Genomic DNA, 16,697 nt, shown 5'->3' on the forward strand with positions numbered 1-16,697 from the left:
AATCCACGTTTATGGCGATAATATTCCTTGAAAAATATTGTTTAAAAAATCCACGTTTATGGCGATAATATTCCTTGAAAAATATTGTTTAAAAAATCCACGTTTATGGCGCTAATATTCCTTGAAAAATATTGTTTAAAAAATCCACGTTTATGGCGATAATATTCCTTGAAAAATATTGTTTAAATAATCCACGTTTATGGCGATAATATTCCTTGAAAAATATTGTTTAAAAAATCCACGTTTATGGCGAAGATATTCCTTGAAAAATATTGATTAAAAAATCCACGTTTATGGCGAAGATGTTCCTTGAAAAATATTCTTTAAAAAATCCACGTTTATGGCGAAGATATTCCTTGAAAAATATTCTTTAAAAAAATCCACGTTTATGGTGAAGATATTCCTTGAAAAATATTCTTTACAAAATCCACGTTTATGGCGAAGATATTCCTTGAAAAATATTCTTTAAAAAATCCACGTTTATGGCGAAGATATTCCTTGAAAAAAATTTTTTAAAAAATCCACGTTTATGGCGAAGATATTCCTTGAAAAATATTCTTTAAAAAATCCACGTTTATGGCGAAGATATTCCTTGAAAAATATTCTTTATAAAATCCACGTTTATGGCGATGATATTCCTTGAAAAACATTGTTTAAAAAATCCACGTTTATGGCGAAGATGTTCCTTGAAAAATATTGTTTAAAAAATCCACGTTTATGGCGATAATATTCCTTGAAAAATATTGTTTAAAAAATCCACGTTTATGGCGATAATATTCCTTGAAAAATATTGTTTAAATAATCCACGTTTATGGCGATAATATTCCTTGAAAAATATTGTTTAAAAAATCCACGTTTATGGCGAAGATATTCCTTGAAAAATATTGTTTAAAAAATCCACGTTTATGGCGAAGATGTTCCTTGAAAAATATTCTTTAAAAAATCCACGTTTATGGCGAAGATATTCCTTGAAAAATATTCTTTAAAAAAATCCACGTTTATGGTGAAGATATTCCTTGAAAAATATTCTTTACAAAATCCACGTTTATGGCGAAGATATTCCTTGAAAAATATTCTTTAAAAAATCCACGTTTATGGCGAAGATATTCCTTGAAAAATATTCTTTAAAAAATCCACGTTTATGGCGAAGATATTCCTTGAAAAATATTCTTTAAAAAATCCACGTTTATGGCGAAGATATTCCTTGAAAAATATTCTTTAAAAAATCCACGTTTATGGCGATGATATTCCTTGAAAAACATTGTTTAAAAAATCCACGTTTATGGCGATGATATTCCTTGAATAATTTTATTTAAAAAATAAAGGTTTATGGCGAAGATATTCCTTGAAAAATATTGTTTAAAAATCCACGTTTATGGCGAAGATATTCCTTGAAAAATATTGTTTAAAAAATCCACGTTTATGGCGAAGATATTCCTTGAAAAATATTCTTTAAAAAATCCACGTTTATGGCGAAGATATTCCTTGAAAAATATTGTTTAAAAAATCCACGTTTATGGCGAAGATATTCCTTGAAAAATATTCTTTAAAAAATCTACGTTTATGGCGAAGATATTCCTTGAAAAATATTCTTTAAAAAATCCACGTTTATGGCGAAGATATTCCTTGAAAAATATTCTTTAAAAAATCCACGTTTATGGCGAAGATATTCCTTGAAAAATATTGTTTAAAAAATCCACGTTTATGGCGAAGATATTCCTTGAAAAATATTCTTTAAAAAATCCACGTTTATGGCGATGATATTCCGTGAAAAATATTCTTTAAAAAATCCACGTTTATGGCGAAGATATTTCTTGAAAAATATTCTTTAAAAAAATCCACGTTTATGGCAATGATATTCCTTGAAAAATATTCTTTAAAAACCACATTTATGCCTGAATTATTCCTTAAAAAATATTTTTTAAAAAATTCACGTTTATTCCTTAAATATTCCTTGAAAAATATTTTCAAAAAAAAATCCACATTCATGCCTGACATATTTCTTGAGAAATATTCGTTAAAAAATCCACGTTTACTCCTAAAACATTTCTCAAAAAAATGCTCGTTTGTGCCGGAATTATTTCTTGCATAGTATTTAATCCATGTGCGAACATATAATGCTCCTCATAACTCTTTGAGTATTAAACATTTCACTTGTCCCCAAATGGGTTAATACGCATTCATTCATTCTCCCAGACAGTTTTGTTGTGACAACAACTTTGTATCAGCATAAACAAAATCGAACTCAATATTAGGTTTTATTTGAGAGCAATCGCAGACATATGTTTTCTTTTCATCGAAGAAAAAACTGTTCTTTCAATTGAATCTTTTCGATTCGTATCAGTTGTGATTTGAACTTTAAACGAATTGGAACGTTTTCTTCTTCTAAGCGGCATTAATTTCCACAGAACGTTTTCAAACTGAAACTTAATGGACAATGTGTTGTTAGAAAAATTTTCAAGTGAAGAGGAAGTAATTGAAAGAAAAAGAATTCCTTTAAAACATGACAAATCAATTGAAAAAGTTATTGATTTTATTATTTGTCTGCAGTCAAATATTTGAAAGTGCAGTTGCAGTGGGACAGAACGGTGTGTAAAAAATAATTAAAATGACTTTTTTAAAAAAATAAATATAGCCAAATAAAGTGACAATTTGATATTAAAAAATTATGCAAGTTTTATAAAATTAAGGACTTGATAACGTAAAGAAAAAATTAAATAAAAATTGTTTAACCTATTATTTAATAATAATAATTAATTAACAATAAATTAAAAATTAATTTCACAACTAATTTCCGGCTTTAGAAAAACTCAAAATTTGGTCATACATATTTTATATGTCAAAATGAAGATAATCTAAGCTGTGCGTGTTCTACTTTACATTCTTTATCAACGAAAAACTCGCTCTGTTATCTCGATGACAAATGTCTATAATGGAATTTTGAATGTACCAATTCTTAAGGCAAAGAAACAAACAAAAAATGTAGGCATAACCCAAAATGACCCAGGTTTTAATTAATTTAAAACTAAAAATAAAGAAAAAAGTTGTTGAAACGAATTCAGATTCAAAATATTCAATCTCAAATAACAATATAAATGTTGTTGCATGGTTGGTAAAGGTGACGATTACACAATGCAACTGGAAAATTACTCAAGGGTTCTGATGTAAAAATTGGGGTGGTGAAAAAAAATAAGCTATGGCCGTTTAAAGTTGCAAATGTAAGAAATCCTCTTTTTCTCTACATCTACCGCTATAAAATAAAACAAGTGAGCAAAGGCTATAGTCGGGAAGGGGCCGACCATGTGATACCCTACACCACTACCCCTGTGCATAAGCTTTTCACTGGTAAACATTTATTTTAGGGAATATAATCCGACTACCACCAAACATAATATGCCTTTTTCTCTCTGAGACCAACATAAGCAACCAAAATTTCGAGATCATCCGATAAAAATTACGACCTGTAGCTTGATTGCAAAAAATGGAAGAATTGGATGGATTACCGACTATTGTGGTATCTCCCTTGTTTGACCACCTCCGCCAACCTACTTTACACCAATGTAAAGGTAGTATTTTCTTCTTCCATTGACAGGCTTTGCCGTTGGAATATCCCTAATAAAAGCCGATATATTCACAAAGAATAAAACTTTGAATTTGTCTCCACATGAGCTTTCCCCCATTCCGAGGCCTAAATATTATCCGACTATCACAAAAATCAATAGGCTTCTTCCTCTGTGGGCCCCCATCTACCCCCAAAATTTCGTGGCTATTCGATCAAAATTTCAACCTGTAGCGTGAATACAAAAAAATGGAAAAATTGGATATATTACTGACTTTTGCGATATCTCGGTCGTTTTCCCACCTACGCCAACATACTTTGCATCAACATAAAGGAGATCTTTTCTTCTTCCATTGACGGAAGCGGAGATATTCGCATAAGAAAAAACTTTGACTTTTCTCCACATAAGCTTTTTGCTTATTCTGACTCCTGAATATTGACCGACTATCACCAAACTTAATAGACAAAAATCAATAGGGTTCTTCCTCTGTAGGACCCCCATTAACCCCCAAAATTTCGTGACGATCCGATCAAAATTGAGACCTGTAGCGTGATTACAAAAAAAAAATTGAAGGTAGTACCGACTATTGCGATATCTCCGTTATTTGGCCACCTACGTCTACCTACTTTGCAGCATTGTAAAGATGGGATTTTCTACCTTCATAGTCAGACTTTGCTTTTGGAAGGTCCCCAACTAAAGCTGTGATATTCGTCATTATTATTAAAATCGCAAATATGAAAAGTTGGGTTCTATTAGCGGCTATTGCGATATCTTCGTTGTTTTACCACCAACGACAACTTACGTTACATCGTTGTAAAGGTGATATTTTCTACTTTCATTAGCAGGTTTTGCTTTTGGCATACCCCCTACAGAAGCTGAGATATTCGGTTTGGAAAAAAACATTGTCTTTTTCTCCAAAAAAGTTTTTTGCCCATTCCGACCCCTAAATGTTATCCTACCAGCACCAAAATCAATAGGCTTCTTCCCCTCCGGGACCCTCACCAACACCCAAAATTTGGTGACGATCCGATCAAAATTGCGACATGTAGAGTGATTACAAAAAAAAAATTAAAAAATGGGATGTATTACCGACTATTGCGTTATCTCCGTTATTTGGCCACATACGCAAACCTGCGCTACATCATTGTAAATATGGGATTTTTTACTTTCATAGCCAGACTTTGCTTTTGGAAAGTCGCCAACCAAAGCTGTGATATTCGTCATTATAACTAAAATCGCAAAAATGAAAAGTTGGGTTTAATTTGCGGCTATTGCGATATCTTCGTTGTTTGCCCACCTACGACAACCTCCTTTACAACCTTTACACTGTTAGAAAGGTGATATTTTCTACTTTCATTAGCAGGTTTTGCTTTTGGTACACCCCATATGGAAGCTGAGATATTTGCTTTGGAAAAAAACGTTGACTTTTTCTCCAAATAAGTTTTTTTGCCCATTTCGATACCTAAATATTATCCGACCATCACCAAAATCAATAGGCTTCTTCCCCTCCGGGACCCTCATTAACACCCAAAATTTGGTGACGATCCGATTAAAATTGCGACCTGTAGCGTGATTACAAGGTTTAGATGGACAGACGGACGGACGGACACACATAGCCAGATCGACTCAGCTCGTCGAGACAATCATTTTGGTATATATATGTATATACGACCATTATTCCGATGCGTTACAAACTTTTTGGGCAAAACCAACTTATAATACCCTCCCCACATAGTGGTGTAGGGTATGAAAACGAAGTAACCCAAAGAAACCAAAGATATCTTCGATTCCGATGAACCCCGACAATACAGAATTTTTACATCGTTCAAATTACTACTAAAATCCGGTTATTATAAAAATTTTTTGTTGAAGCGAATTTGCCTTCGAATCGTCTTAGATGTGCCTTGCAGTGTATCGTGCTGCCCTTTACCGCAATCTGGGCCTTATAAAAATTCGGACGGCTACACTATATCGACCGTAGTTGAGCAAAAACTACTCTGGTTTATTTTAGCAGCTGACGCTCCTCAGCAGCCATAGATGGGAGATGTTCTCAGAGGACCTTATACACAAGATAGTTGTTTATGGCATCTGCGACTGCGTCCGGGTGAATGTCATTTAAATCTGCTTCATAGGCTTGTTGATCTAGGGGTTCTCTCTTTCTAGAACCTTAAGATCCCCCCTGACATGCCTCTCACGATAATACGCGACCAAGTAATGCAAGTCAGTCGTCACACGCGCAAACTTTGTGGTAAAGTAAATTGAGTTTTTGGGTGAGAGCGGGGACGAACGAGTACAGATTGGCTCTTTACGCGTGTGACTACTGACCAACGAAAGCATGCCGTTGTGTTGCTGTACTGTACTGAATCTGCTCATGTAGATAGTCCACTGAAGGGTGCCTCGTCCCTGTTGCAGTTCTCAGGGCTGCATTCTGATAGGTTTGAATATTTTTCCATGCATATATTCGCAGACCACACTGGTTCTAAATAGCTTACCACAGACAGACCTATTACGTTAAATGTGGTCAACAAGCTTTCTTTATCTGCATCCCAAGGACTACCGGCTAGGGTTTTGAGGACCTTGTTCCTACATATCAGATTGTCGCAGATAGCTGTGGCATGCGCGGACGACATGAACAGAATTTTGAGGTGGTTTGTGGTCGAAATTCTCCTACCATCGATCATGACATTCAGCTATGTTCTCATCTCTGCCGTCCATGTGATGAACAGAGTGGCCTTGGGTGGAAAAGTTGGTAATATCAGTCAACTAGTTGGTCAGCCTTTCACTAATGACTAGACAGCGGAATCGTATGGAAATGCATATATTGCTAGGATGGCCGTAGAGAAAATCTGATTAGACAGAAACTCGTTTTATCACAAAATAAAACGAATTAGGCCCAGAAATTTTTGCATATTTTGCATATCGAGCATATTTTTACATATTTGCATAAAATGAGCATATGCAAAACCATATGCAAAAATATATACAAGGATTTGTGGTCTTAAAAATCTCACCGAAATGACTGAAATGTGGTATTAAGTCTTCGTTAGGGGTATGAAACTTTACACCTGAAATTTGTCCGCATGGGTCCACGTCTTCATATAGCCCCCATAGAACGGTACCTCCCGATTTCCGATATTTTGAAGGTTCTGGCCTCAACATCACACTTAAATGGATGACATTTTGTATAAAGTCTTCGTTGGGAGTATAAAACTTTCCACCTGAAATTTCTCGGTATAGGTTCACGTCTTCATATAGCCCCCATAGAACGGTACCTGCGGATTTCTGGTATTTTGAAAGTTGTGGCCTCAATATCCCTCCGAAATGGCTGAAATTTGGTATTAAGTCTTCCTTGGGGGTATAAAACTTTCCACCTGAAATTTGTCGGTATAGGTCCACGTCTTCATGTAGCCCCCATAGAACGGTACATCCGGATTTCTGGTATCTAGAAGGTTGTGGCCTCAATACCGCTCCAAAATGGGTGAAATTTGGTATTATGTCTTCCTTGGGGGTACAAACCTTTCCACCTGAAATTTGTCAGTATAGGTCCCCGTCTTTATATAGCCCCCATGGAACGGTATCTCCCGATTTTCGGTATTTTGAAAGTAGTAGCCTCAATATCCCCCCGAAATGACTGAAATTTGGTATTAAGTCTTCCTTGGGGGTATAAAACTTTCCACGTGAAATTTCTCGGTATAGGTTCACGCCTTCATATAGCCCCCATAGAACGGTACCTCCGGATTTCTGGTATTTTGAAAGTTGTGGCCTCAAATCCCTCCGAAATGGCTGACATTTGATATTAAGTCTTCCTTGGGGGTATAAAACTTTCCACCTGAAATTTGCCGGTATAGGTCCACGTCTTCATGTAGCCCCCATAGCACGGTACCTCCCGATTTCCGGTATTTTGAAGGTTGTGGCCTCAATATCCCGCCAAAATGGCTGAAATTCGGTATTAGGTCTTTCGTGGGGGTAAACAACTCTCCACCTAAAAATATGCCCAGTCCCAAAATTTGACATGAATCGGACCAAAAACAGGGGTTGCATAAAATTCCGATGTCTACTAATGACATCAGGAAAGGTACCTCACGACAAGATCCGATATATTACCCCACCTTGGGGTACGATTGGCGTCCACCCATATAATTCATTTTGCAAAGTTTCAAATATAGCCGGAGGATTGTCTGCTCCATGTCTTCAAACAGCGTGGAATGCTTGACAGTATCAAAGGGTTTTGATAAGTCAAGCGCCACCATCACTGTTCTATAACACACGGCGGTCTCTGATTGAGTCCTCCACTGTGTAGAAATGGCGTGCAGCGCTGTTGTTGTGCTGCTTACGGAATCCATGCTGATGATCGGCAACTGAATAGCTATTTCCGTCACTGGGCAGGAGAAAAGCCTCAAGGGTTTACGGGTGACAAGAGCGGTGACTGTACGATTCACCTTTGCTGTCATCCTTGTCTGGCCTCAGCAGCGGGACCAGCCTGCCCATTTTCCAGACTTCGCGAAACAATATGGGTGGGTAGCCACTGATTGAAAACTTTAGTGAGATACTCGACTTCCTGCACATCCACCTGTTTCAGCATTACCTTGGAGATTCCATCAGGACCCAACGCCTTGGATGATTTAGCGTTCCTGATGACACTCGCAACATCATACATTTTAAATTGTCGTAGTTCCTCCTTGACAGGAAGAAATCTTGTTTTTTCTTGTGAATCGGGTCAGTCAGTGTAACGTCGCTAAACGTGACTGAGGTCCCATCTTCCATCTTTCCAGGATTCGAGAGTAACATGATCGTTGCTCACAATTCACTTATTCCGGCTCCAATGTTTCAACTCTTCAGATGATTTAATCATTTGTTCCGCTTATGCTCCCGGACCAACCTGTTAACTTCCAAAGTCAGCTCCCTGACTGGGGTTGGCACGACGAAGCTGAGAAGTTTGGTCTCTTTTCGGGTATTCAACCAGCAGGCTGCAGCTGTGATGATGACGTTCGGGTAGCTTTCTGCAGATCTCTAAAGCGGTTGTTAGTGACCTCTCTGAAACTCTTCCAATTGGCTTTCCCATGATTGATGAACGTGCGGCATTCAGAGGTGATGAAATCGGGCGATCTGCAGATAGAGACAATTACGGAGATATGGTCTGATCAGTTGACGTCATTTTTCAGAAACGATGGTTACGTCAGGCGAACTGTGACACTCTCCGCTAATTCAGGTAGGGGCGACCTCATTGAGCGTGCAAAACGTATAGCTATATGTATATCTGCTCAGACAGCGCTATAATCCTCTGGTCGTTTCAGTGGACCGAATGCTACAACTCATGATGAGCATTAAAGTCCACCAAGACCAATTGTTTGAAACCTTCCCAAAACGAGCTAAAGCCAGGAGTAAAGCTATTTATCGGCGGGATGAATACGTTCAGCAAGTCTAAAGTCCACCAAGACCAATTGTTTGAGACCTTGCCAAAACGAGCTAAAGCCAGGAGTAAAGCTATTTATCGGCGGGATGAATACGTTCAGCAACTCTACCTTGACAGTTCCATACCTGACTGCTACACCTATACGTTGCATGTACGGCTCAAACGAGATAGGTATGTATTGATAAGACTGGTGGAATAGGAAAGCTAATTGCCCACCTCCACTTCTGGTGCGATCCTTCCTCAATACATTATTACCATCGCTGTAAACTGCAATTGTTGGTGAGCTTGGTTTGCGACAACGCCGCGACCATGACATTCTTCCGACTCCACTATTTCCTCGATCTTAGCTCGGAATCCATTGCCATTAAATTGCAAAAAGGATGCATTTTTAGGGATTGGAATAACAACGGCTGCTGTTGGGGGGGCTGCCGCGAATTTGCGTAATCTGATGACGATGACTCACAGGGGGCTGTGTTCACACAACAATCAGCAACATAGTCGTAGTCCCTAGCATGGACTAGTACAGAACAAACCCCTGAGATGCACTCAATCCCAACATCTATTGCATCTGTGGACGTGACCAACCGAGCACATATAAATTACAAAAATTAAATTTTGTCCATTGGACCCTCTTCGGTCCTAGCCAGATAATGTTTAACAGCTGCTGTGTTCACCTTATCATTGAATCGCCTCAGTTCTTACGCTGCTTCAGTAGACGGTATACTGCTACCCTATTGGTTTTCACACTATATTCTGATTCTGATTACAATGCATCTCGATTGTTTCACACTTATCAATTGTTTTATTTTTTAATTATTTTACCCTATTTTAATTAATTATTATTCGTTTATTTTTAATTGCCACAGTAAACAATGCGCCACACGATTATTATGACGAAGATGATGATGCCGATTTTGTGCCCGTTGAACCGTGTAATGTTGTGCGACCCGGTGATCCCGATTTAACCACATACGACATATTACATTCGTATCGTTTCGATGAGTATCAATACGAAGCGCAGGGCGTCACACAAATCGGTGGCTCAACGAGTTATCAGCACGCCTATCACATCAGTGAATATTCGAATATGACAATTGAATCATCGCGGGCATTTCCCAAGGGTATACCAAATGAATTTTCATTTGAATGTACATTCCGAGTGCCACAACAACAGCCACGCTACGAATGGTATCTGTTCGAGTTGAGCAACTATGAATACGAATCGCAGATGAGTGTTACAATTAATCCGGGTATAAATGCCATTGAATTTTCATTGCCTAAATTTGATGGTTCTCTACAAACGGTGACATTCGAAGAGTTAGAGGTAAGATTTGTTTCAAGGATTAAGAAAATGTGGAAATTATTTTTTTTTGTTTCTTCAACAGATCTTTGATCGTTCCTGGCACAAAGTTATGTTGGGTGTAAGCCAGGATGGTGTTCGATTGTGGGTAGATTGTAAACCTGTACCAGATAATCGTGGTAGCTTCAAGGCACCTTTGGATGTCCGTGGTCCCATTGATGCCACTGATGGTGCCTTTACTGTGGCCCGCACTTGTTCAAGCAGGGAAACTGTACCGGTAAGTAGACATATGCAAAGCTATAGAAACAAAAATTCTGAGAAATAAGGATCAAATGAAGTCCTTAAGTAGTCTTCTGTTTATGGAAGACCTCAGGAAGTCCTCAAGACCTTAAAGTATCTTAAAGGTCTCAAGAGGTTTTTTGCATAGGTGACCTCAAGCGTATTTTGTCAAGAGATCTTCTGTCTGTGGAAGATCTCAAGAGATCTTTCGTCTTTAGAAGACTTCAAGAGGTTTTTCGTTTATACAAGGCTTCCGTTTATACAAGGCCTTATGTCTATAGAAGTCCTCAAGAAGTCTCCTGTAAATAGGAGGCCTTCTGTCTATAGAAGACCTAAAAATATCGTCTGTCTAGTGGAGACCTCTAGAGGATGAGCGTTAGCCTATAGACGACCTCCGAACGTCCTTCTGCATATAAAAAACCTCAAGAAGTCCTATGTCGTCAAGAGGTCTTCCCTCTATAGAAGACTTCAAGAGATCTTTTGTCTATAAAATACCTCAAGAGGTCTTCTGTCTTTAAAGGATCTCAAGAGGTCTTCCGTCTATACAAGGCTTCAAAAATTATTCTGTTTATCGAAGACCTAAAGAGCCCTTCTGTCTATCGAATATTTCACAAAAATTCTATCCATCGAAGACCTATATAGGTCTTCTATCTATCGAAGAGTTCAAGACGTTTTCTGTCTATAGAAGGCCTCAAGAGGTCTTCTGTCTATAGAAGACCTCAAGTCATCTTCTGTCTATAAAATACCTAAAGACGTCTCCTCTCTCAAGAAGTCTTCAGTCTGTAGAAGACCTCAAGAGGTATTCTGTATATAGAAGACCTCAAGAGGTCTTATGTCTTTAGAAGATATCTTCTGCCTATCGAAAACTTCAAAAGGTCCTCTGTCTATCGAAGACCTCAAGAGGTCCTCTATCTCTCGAAAACCTCGAGAGGTATTCTGCCTATAGAAGACTTCAAGAGGTCTTCTGTCTATAGAAGACCTCAAGAGGTCTTCTGTCTATAGAAGACCTCAAGAGGTCTTCTGTCTATAGAAGACCTCAAGAGGTCTTCTGTCTATAGAAGACCTCAAGAGGTCTGCTGTCTATAGAAGACCTCAAACTTCTTCTGTCTATAAAATACCTCAAAACGCCTTCTCTCTCAAGAAGTCTTCAGTCTGTAGAAGACCTCAAGAGGTCTTCTGTATATAGGAGGCCTCAAGAGGTCTTATATCTATCGAAGAGGTCTTCTGTCTATCGAAAACCTCAAGAGGTTATCTGTCTATCGAAGACCTCACGTGGTCTTCTGTCCATCGAAGACATCAAGAGGTCTTCTATCTATCGATGACCTCAAGAGGTCTGCTGTCTTTAGAAGACCTCAAGAGGTCTTCTGTCTATAGAAGACCACAAGAGGTCTTCTGTCTATAGAAGACCTCAAAGTTCTTCTGTCTATAAAATACCTCAAGACGCCTTCTCTCTCAAGAAGTCTTCAGTCTGTAGAAGACCTCAAGAGGTCTTCTGTATATAGGAGACCTCAAGAGGTCTTATATCTATCGAAGAGGTCTTCTGTCTATAGGTTATCTGTCTATCGAAGACCTCACGTGGTTATCTGTCCATCGAAGACATCAAGAGGTCTTCTATCTATCGATGACCTCAAGAGGTCTTCTGCCTATAGAAGACCTCAAGAGGTCTTCTGCCTATAGAAGACCTCAAGAGGTCTTCAGCCAATAGAATACCTCAAGAGGTATTCTGCCTATAGAAGACCTCAATAGGTATTCTGCCTATAGAAGACCTCAAGAGGTCTTCTGCCTGTGGAAGACCTCAAGAGGTCTTCTGCCTATAAAAGACCTCAAGAAGAATTAAGGTCTTCTGCCTATAGAAGACCTCAAGAGATCTTCTGCCAATAGAATACCTCAAGAAGTCTTCTGCCTATAGAAGACCTCAATAGGTATTCTGCCTATAGAAGACCTCAAGAGGTCTTCTGCCTATAGAAGACCTCAAGAGGTCTTCTGCCTATAGAAGACCTCAAGAGGTCTTCTGCCAATAGAATACCTCAAGAGGTCTTCTGCCTATAGAAGACCTCAATAGGAATTCTGCCTATAGAAGACCTCAAGAGGTCTTCTATCTATCGAAGACCTCAAAAGTTCTTATATATATATAGAAGACCTCAAGAGGTCTTTTGCCAATAGAAGACCTCAAGAGTTCTTCTGCCTATAGAAGACCTCAAGAGGTCTTTTGCCTATAAAAGACCTGTAAAATTCTTCGATCTATAGAAGATTTCCACAGATCTTCTGCCTATATCGAAAACCTCAAGATGTCTGCTGTCTATGGAATACCACAAGAGGTCTATTGCGCATAGGAGATCCCAGAGCTCTTCTGCCTGCAGAAGATTTCATGAAGGCCTCCTGCGGAGGACCCTCAAAAGGTCTTTTTGTCTCTAGAAGACCTTAAGCCATATTTTTGCCTTTCCCACTTTAGATCGACTTACAATGGATGATATTCAGCTGTGACAAGGATAAACCTGCCACTACAACCTGTGATGATTTACCGCAATATATAAAAACGAACAGAAGCCGTAATGAGTATGAGAGACCCACAACATCGACCACAAGTCGTTATAAACCCGATAAGTTCGAAAGTACAACTACTCCGGATCCTTTCAAGTTTGGATTTTTGGATACTACAACGGAAAAATGGTGGAATATTGAGAGTACACCAAAATACCACCTTCATGGTAACGAAGATATAACCTGTCCCGAACAATGTCCACGTGGTCCACCTGGCCTACCAGGACCACCCGGTTTAAGGGGTTGGCCAGGACCTGCAGTAAGTTTGAGCACACATTTTCTTTAATTCATAGGATGAATGAACATTTTAATTCAATTTTTAATAGGGTCCTCCAGGTATTCCCGGAAATCCAGCTTCATCTATAGGTGCTTATAGTCAATTAGATGGTTTAAAAGGTGAAAAAGGAGATGCTGGCTTAAATGGATTACCAGGGCTGTCGGGGGCACAAGGTCCTCCAGGTCCACCAGGACTTAAAGGTATTGCTGGCCTACCAGGACCTCAGGGACCACCTGGTTTTGGTATACAAGGTAAGGAAAATTGACTTTCTGGACTAACTTTCTAGACCATAAAGATAGAAATTTCCCAACACTTGGAACGGATATGAGTTATACTTGGCGCTGGCGATAACCCCTCAAGGAGAACAACTGATCTCTTCGTCTGAAGTTCCCCATCCTCGATATTGTGATTATGTAGGAAACTAATTTATTATTTTCTTGTAGGTGCAACCGGTGAACCTGGGCCCAAAGGTGACAAGGGTGAAAGAGGTTTTCCTGGCTTGGATGGCCGTCCTGGTCCACCAGGGCCTCCAGCAGTGGTAGAGGGACAATTGGGTTTGGCAGTTCAAGGTAAACCACTCAGATATAAACAATAGTTTGATTTAAATCCAACATATTTCCCTCACAGGCCCTCCTGGTGCACCTGGCACTCCAGGAGAAAAAGGTGAAAGAGGATTACCCGGCTTAGATGGTGCTGATGGCCGTCCTGGACCACCAGGTCCACCTGGCCCACCAGGGCCAGCAACAACCCACACATCGTCTAATTGGGATACAAAAATGGGTCCTCCTGGTCCAATGGGACCAGCTGGTATGCCAGGAAATCCAGGACAACCTGGACAGCCGGGTCCTCCAGGCCTGCCCGGTGCACCTGGCCTACCTGGTCTACCGGTTGAAAACATTAACTACAACTTTGATGAGGGACGCATGAGAGATATTTGTATGAGTGTGGTACGTGATTATATTAGTGAAATATCCCATACACTCATCGGACCACCTGGTCCCCCTGGGCGTAGGGGCATTAGTCGTCCTGGACCACCTGGACCTCAGGGTATACAAGGTATGTCTTGGGAGCACATAAAAATGCAATTTACTTTTATGATTTTCCATTTTCCATGCAGGTGAACCTGGTCCCCGTGGTCCCCAGGGTGAGCGCGGTTACCCTGGCATCAATGGCCATCCCGGGGCCCCTGGAGAAATGGGTCCTCCCGGACGTGATGGTGAAAAGGGAGATCGTGGTTATCCCGGTGAGGGTCGTGAGGGACCCATGGGACCACCTGGTGCCCCCGGTCCAGCAGGTGTGGGCATTGATGGAGCCCCTGGTAGACCCGGCGAACGGGGTGATACTGGCAAACCAGGTTTGTGGGCACAGAATTGTATTTTTTACCTTTACTAAAATATGTGTTTTTGTCTTTATTTTCAGGTGAACCTGGTGCTCGCGGTCCACCTGGCCAACCAGGCTCTTGTCCAGATTGTACTTCATACATGGCGGCATATACCTATCCTCTGCAATTGGCCCAACAACAGTGGAGCAATAAAGGTCCCCAAAATAACAAGGGACCCCAAAATTACTATAATAAGGGACCGAATTATTGAAGAGAGGGAAGGAAAGAAGAATTAAGGCAAGAATATGATGTGTTCAAGAAGCTCCGGCCATAGTCATTATGGTCTTACTTTTGTAATTCTTTAGAATTAAAAGAAATAATTTTAGTTTGAATAAAGACATTAAAAGAAAAGTTCAAAGGAGTTATAGTTCATAGGGAGGGATAAAGGGGAAAGTTGTCTTCACTTCAAAGAGTACTACCCTGTTCAGACCTATTCAACGGTGGCAAATATACCTACAAGTAAAAAAGTATTAGTCGGCTTTGCCGACAGAGGTATACCCTCAGCCTATGTGAATTATGGACAGATCGAACGTATTTAGGGTCTTTTCAGAATTTTGTGGCTTGTTTTGGACTGTCGTTAAGTTCAATGTGGATTAGGATTAAAGGTCAAAAGGGTTGCGCAGGAGGTACTTGAAGGAATGGACTGACATAGTCCATTATGGAAGTGGATGTTATTTTGGGAGTTATATCATTTCGATAGATATCACGCGCACTAGTTATTTCAGTGGGTCATCTTATAACTTATGGACCAGTATGCCAAGAAGCATGGACTTGACCACGGAAACATAATATCGCTATTAGCAGGATCACAACGAACAGCATCGGTATACATTTCCAAACGATCTTCGAACAGACCCTAGACTGCACTTAGACACAAATGTTGAACTTTTGTGTGGGAGGTACCCTAAAGAGAGGACCGATATGGGCCTCTATTATTAGTTAAAGTATATTTGGACAAAATATTATTAAATTCGAAGTTTGGACCAAATTGGTTGCCCCGTTTAAGAAATATCTCACATAATATTTAAGTGACATTTTAAGACCGGTATTCCCCATCTTCGAACTGAAACTAAGACTGGAAAAAATATGACGAAGTCCAAATTTTGGACCAAATCGGTTGATCACTTCGAGAGTTATTGTGCTCTCCAGCCACTACATATGGTGCCATTGGGGATGCTTACACCTTTCGGGCTGCTTTCTCAAGAAGTATGGACTTGCCCCTCAAACCAATTTTAACGTCGTAATTAAGGCCATGAATGCAGATTGCCTCAAATCAAAGTGATTCGGGAGCAGGGCTTAAAGTGAACTTATCCGAAATTTTGTGTGGGAAGTACAAGAGGGAGTGGACATATATAGCCCATATTCGATCCTGATCTATATCTGGTAGATATATTAGGATGTGTAAAGTATGCACCAAATCGGTCCACAATTTGCAAAGTATGGACCAAATCGGTTACTCCCTTCAAGAGTTTCCGTACGCAAAAATTTCCGAACATTTTCGAACTTTTGTGGGGGAGGTACCGGAAGGAGTGGACCGATATAACCCATCTTCGAACTTAAACTAAGTTTGGACAAAATATTACGAAAGCCAAATTTTGGACCAAATCGGATCATACGTTCGAGAGTTATCGTGCGCACCAGCCAGCCAGACAGCAGACGGACGGACATTGCTAAATCGACTCCAAATTGTCTGAAACACATTTCGTACAAACATATTTGGGTGTACAACCATTATTTCGAAGAGGCACATTTTGCCCGTATGAAACTGTATATATGTATGTACATACCTCGTTAGCATAAATGCTGAGGGTATAAAAAGTAAATTACACAAAATAACAAGGGAAATTGGGAGAAGACCTTTGCAGACGTTTAGAGGAATTGTGATAAAATTATAATTAAAACAAGTAAGAAAGTATCAGTCAGCTTTGCAGACGGAGATATACCCT

General features: G+C 39.6%; 1 protein-coding gene across 1 annotated transcript; it reads left to right on the forward strand.

Moving 5' to 3' along the window:
- The first annotated feature begins 2,275 nt into the window (after positions 1-2,275).
- Positions 2,276-15,112, forward strand: LOC141397633 (uncharacterized). The gene is made up of 9 exons (XM_073974189.1): positions 2,276-2,588; positions 9,840-10,297; positions 10,359-10,550; positions 13,005-13,352; positions 13,420-13,621; positions 13,814-13,939; positions 13,998-14,426; positions 14,488-14,724; positions 14,790-15,112. The coding sequence occupies exons 1-9, from the start codon at positions 2,504-2,506 to the stop codon at positions 14,960-14,962; spliced, it is 2,250 nt and encodes a 749-aa protein (XP_073830290.1). The 5' UTR covers positions 2,276-2,503; the 3' UTR covers positions 14,963-15,112.
- The last annotated feature ends 1,585 nt before the right edge of the window (positions 15,113-16,697 follow it).

The sequence above is a fragment of the Musca autumnalis genome, unplaced genomic scaffold, assembly GCF_047663935.1.
Source record: "Musca autumnalis isolate F117 unplaced genomic scaffold, ASM4766393v1 scaffold_1, whole genome shotgun sequence".
NCBI classification, from domain to species: domain Eukaryota; kingdom Metazoa; phylum Arthropoda; class Insecta; order Diptera; family Muscidae; genus Musca; species Musca autumnalis.

What these genes read in the sequence shown, in the direction of transcription:
- LOC141397633 (XM_073974189.1), top strand. Translation starts at nt 2,504, where the DNA reads ATGACAAATCAATTGAAAAAGTTATTGATTTTATTATTTGTCTGCAGT. An exon ending in TGGACCTCAGGGTATACAAG is followed by an intron (nt 14,427 to 14,487) that starts GTATGTCTTGGG and finishes TTTTCCATGCAG; the next exon opens with GTGAACCTGGTCCCCGTGGT. An exon ending in GGGTGATACTGGCAAACCAG is followed by an intron (nt 14,725 to 14,789) that starts GTTTGTGGGCAC and finishes CTTTATTTTCAG; the next exon opens with GTGAACCTGGTGCTCGCGGT.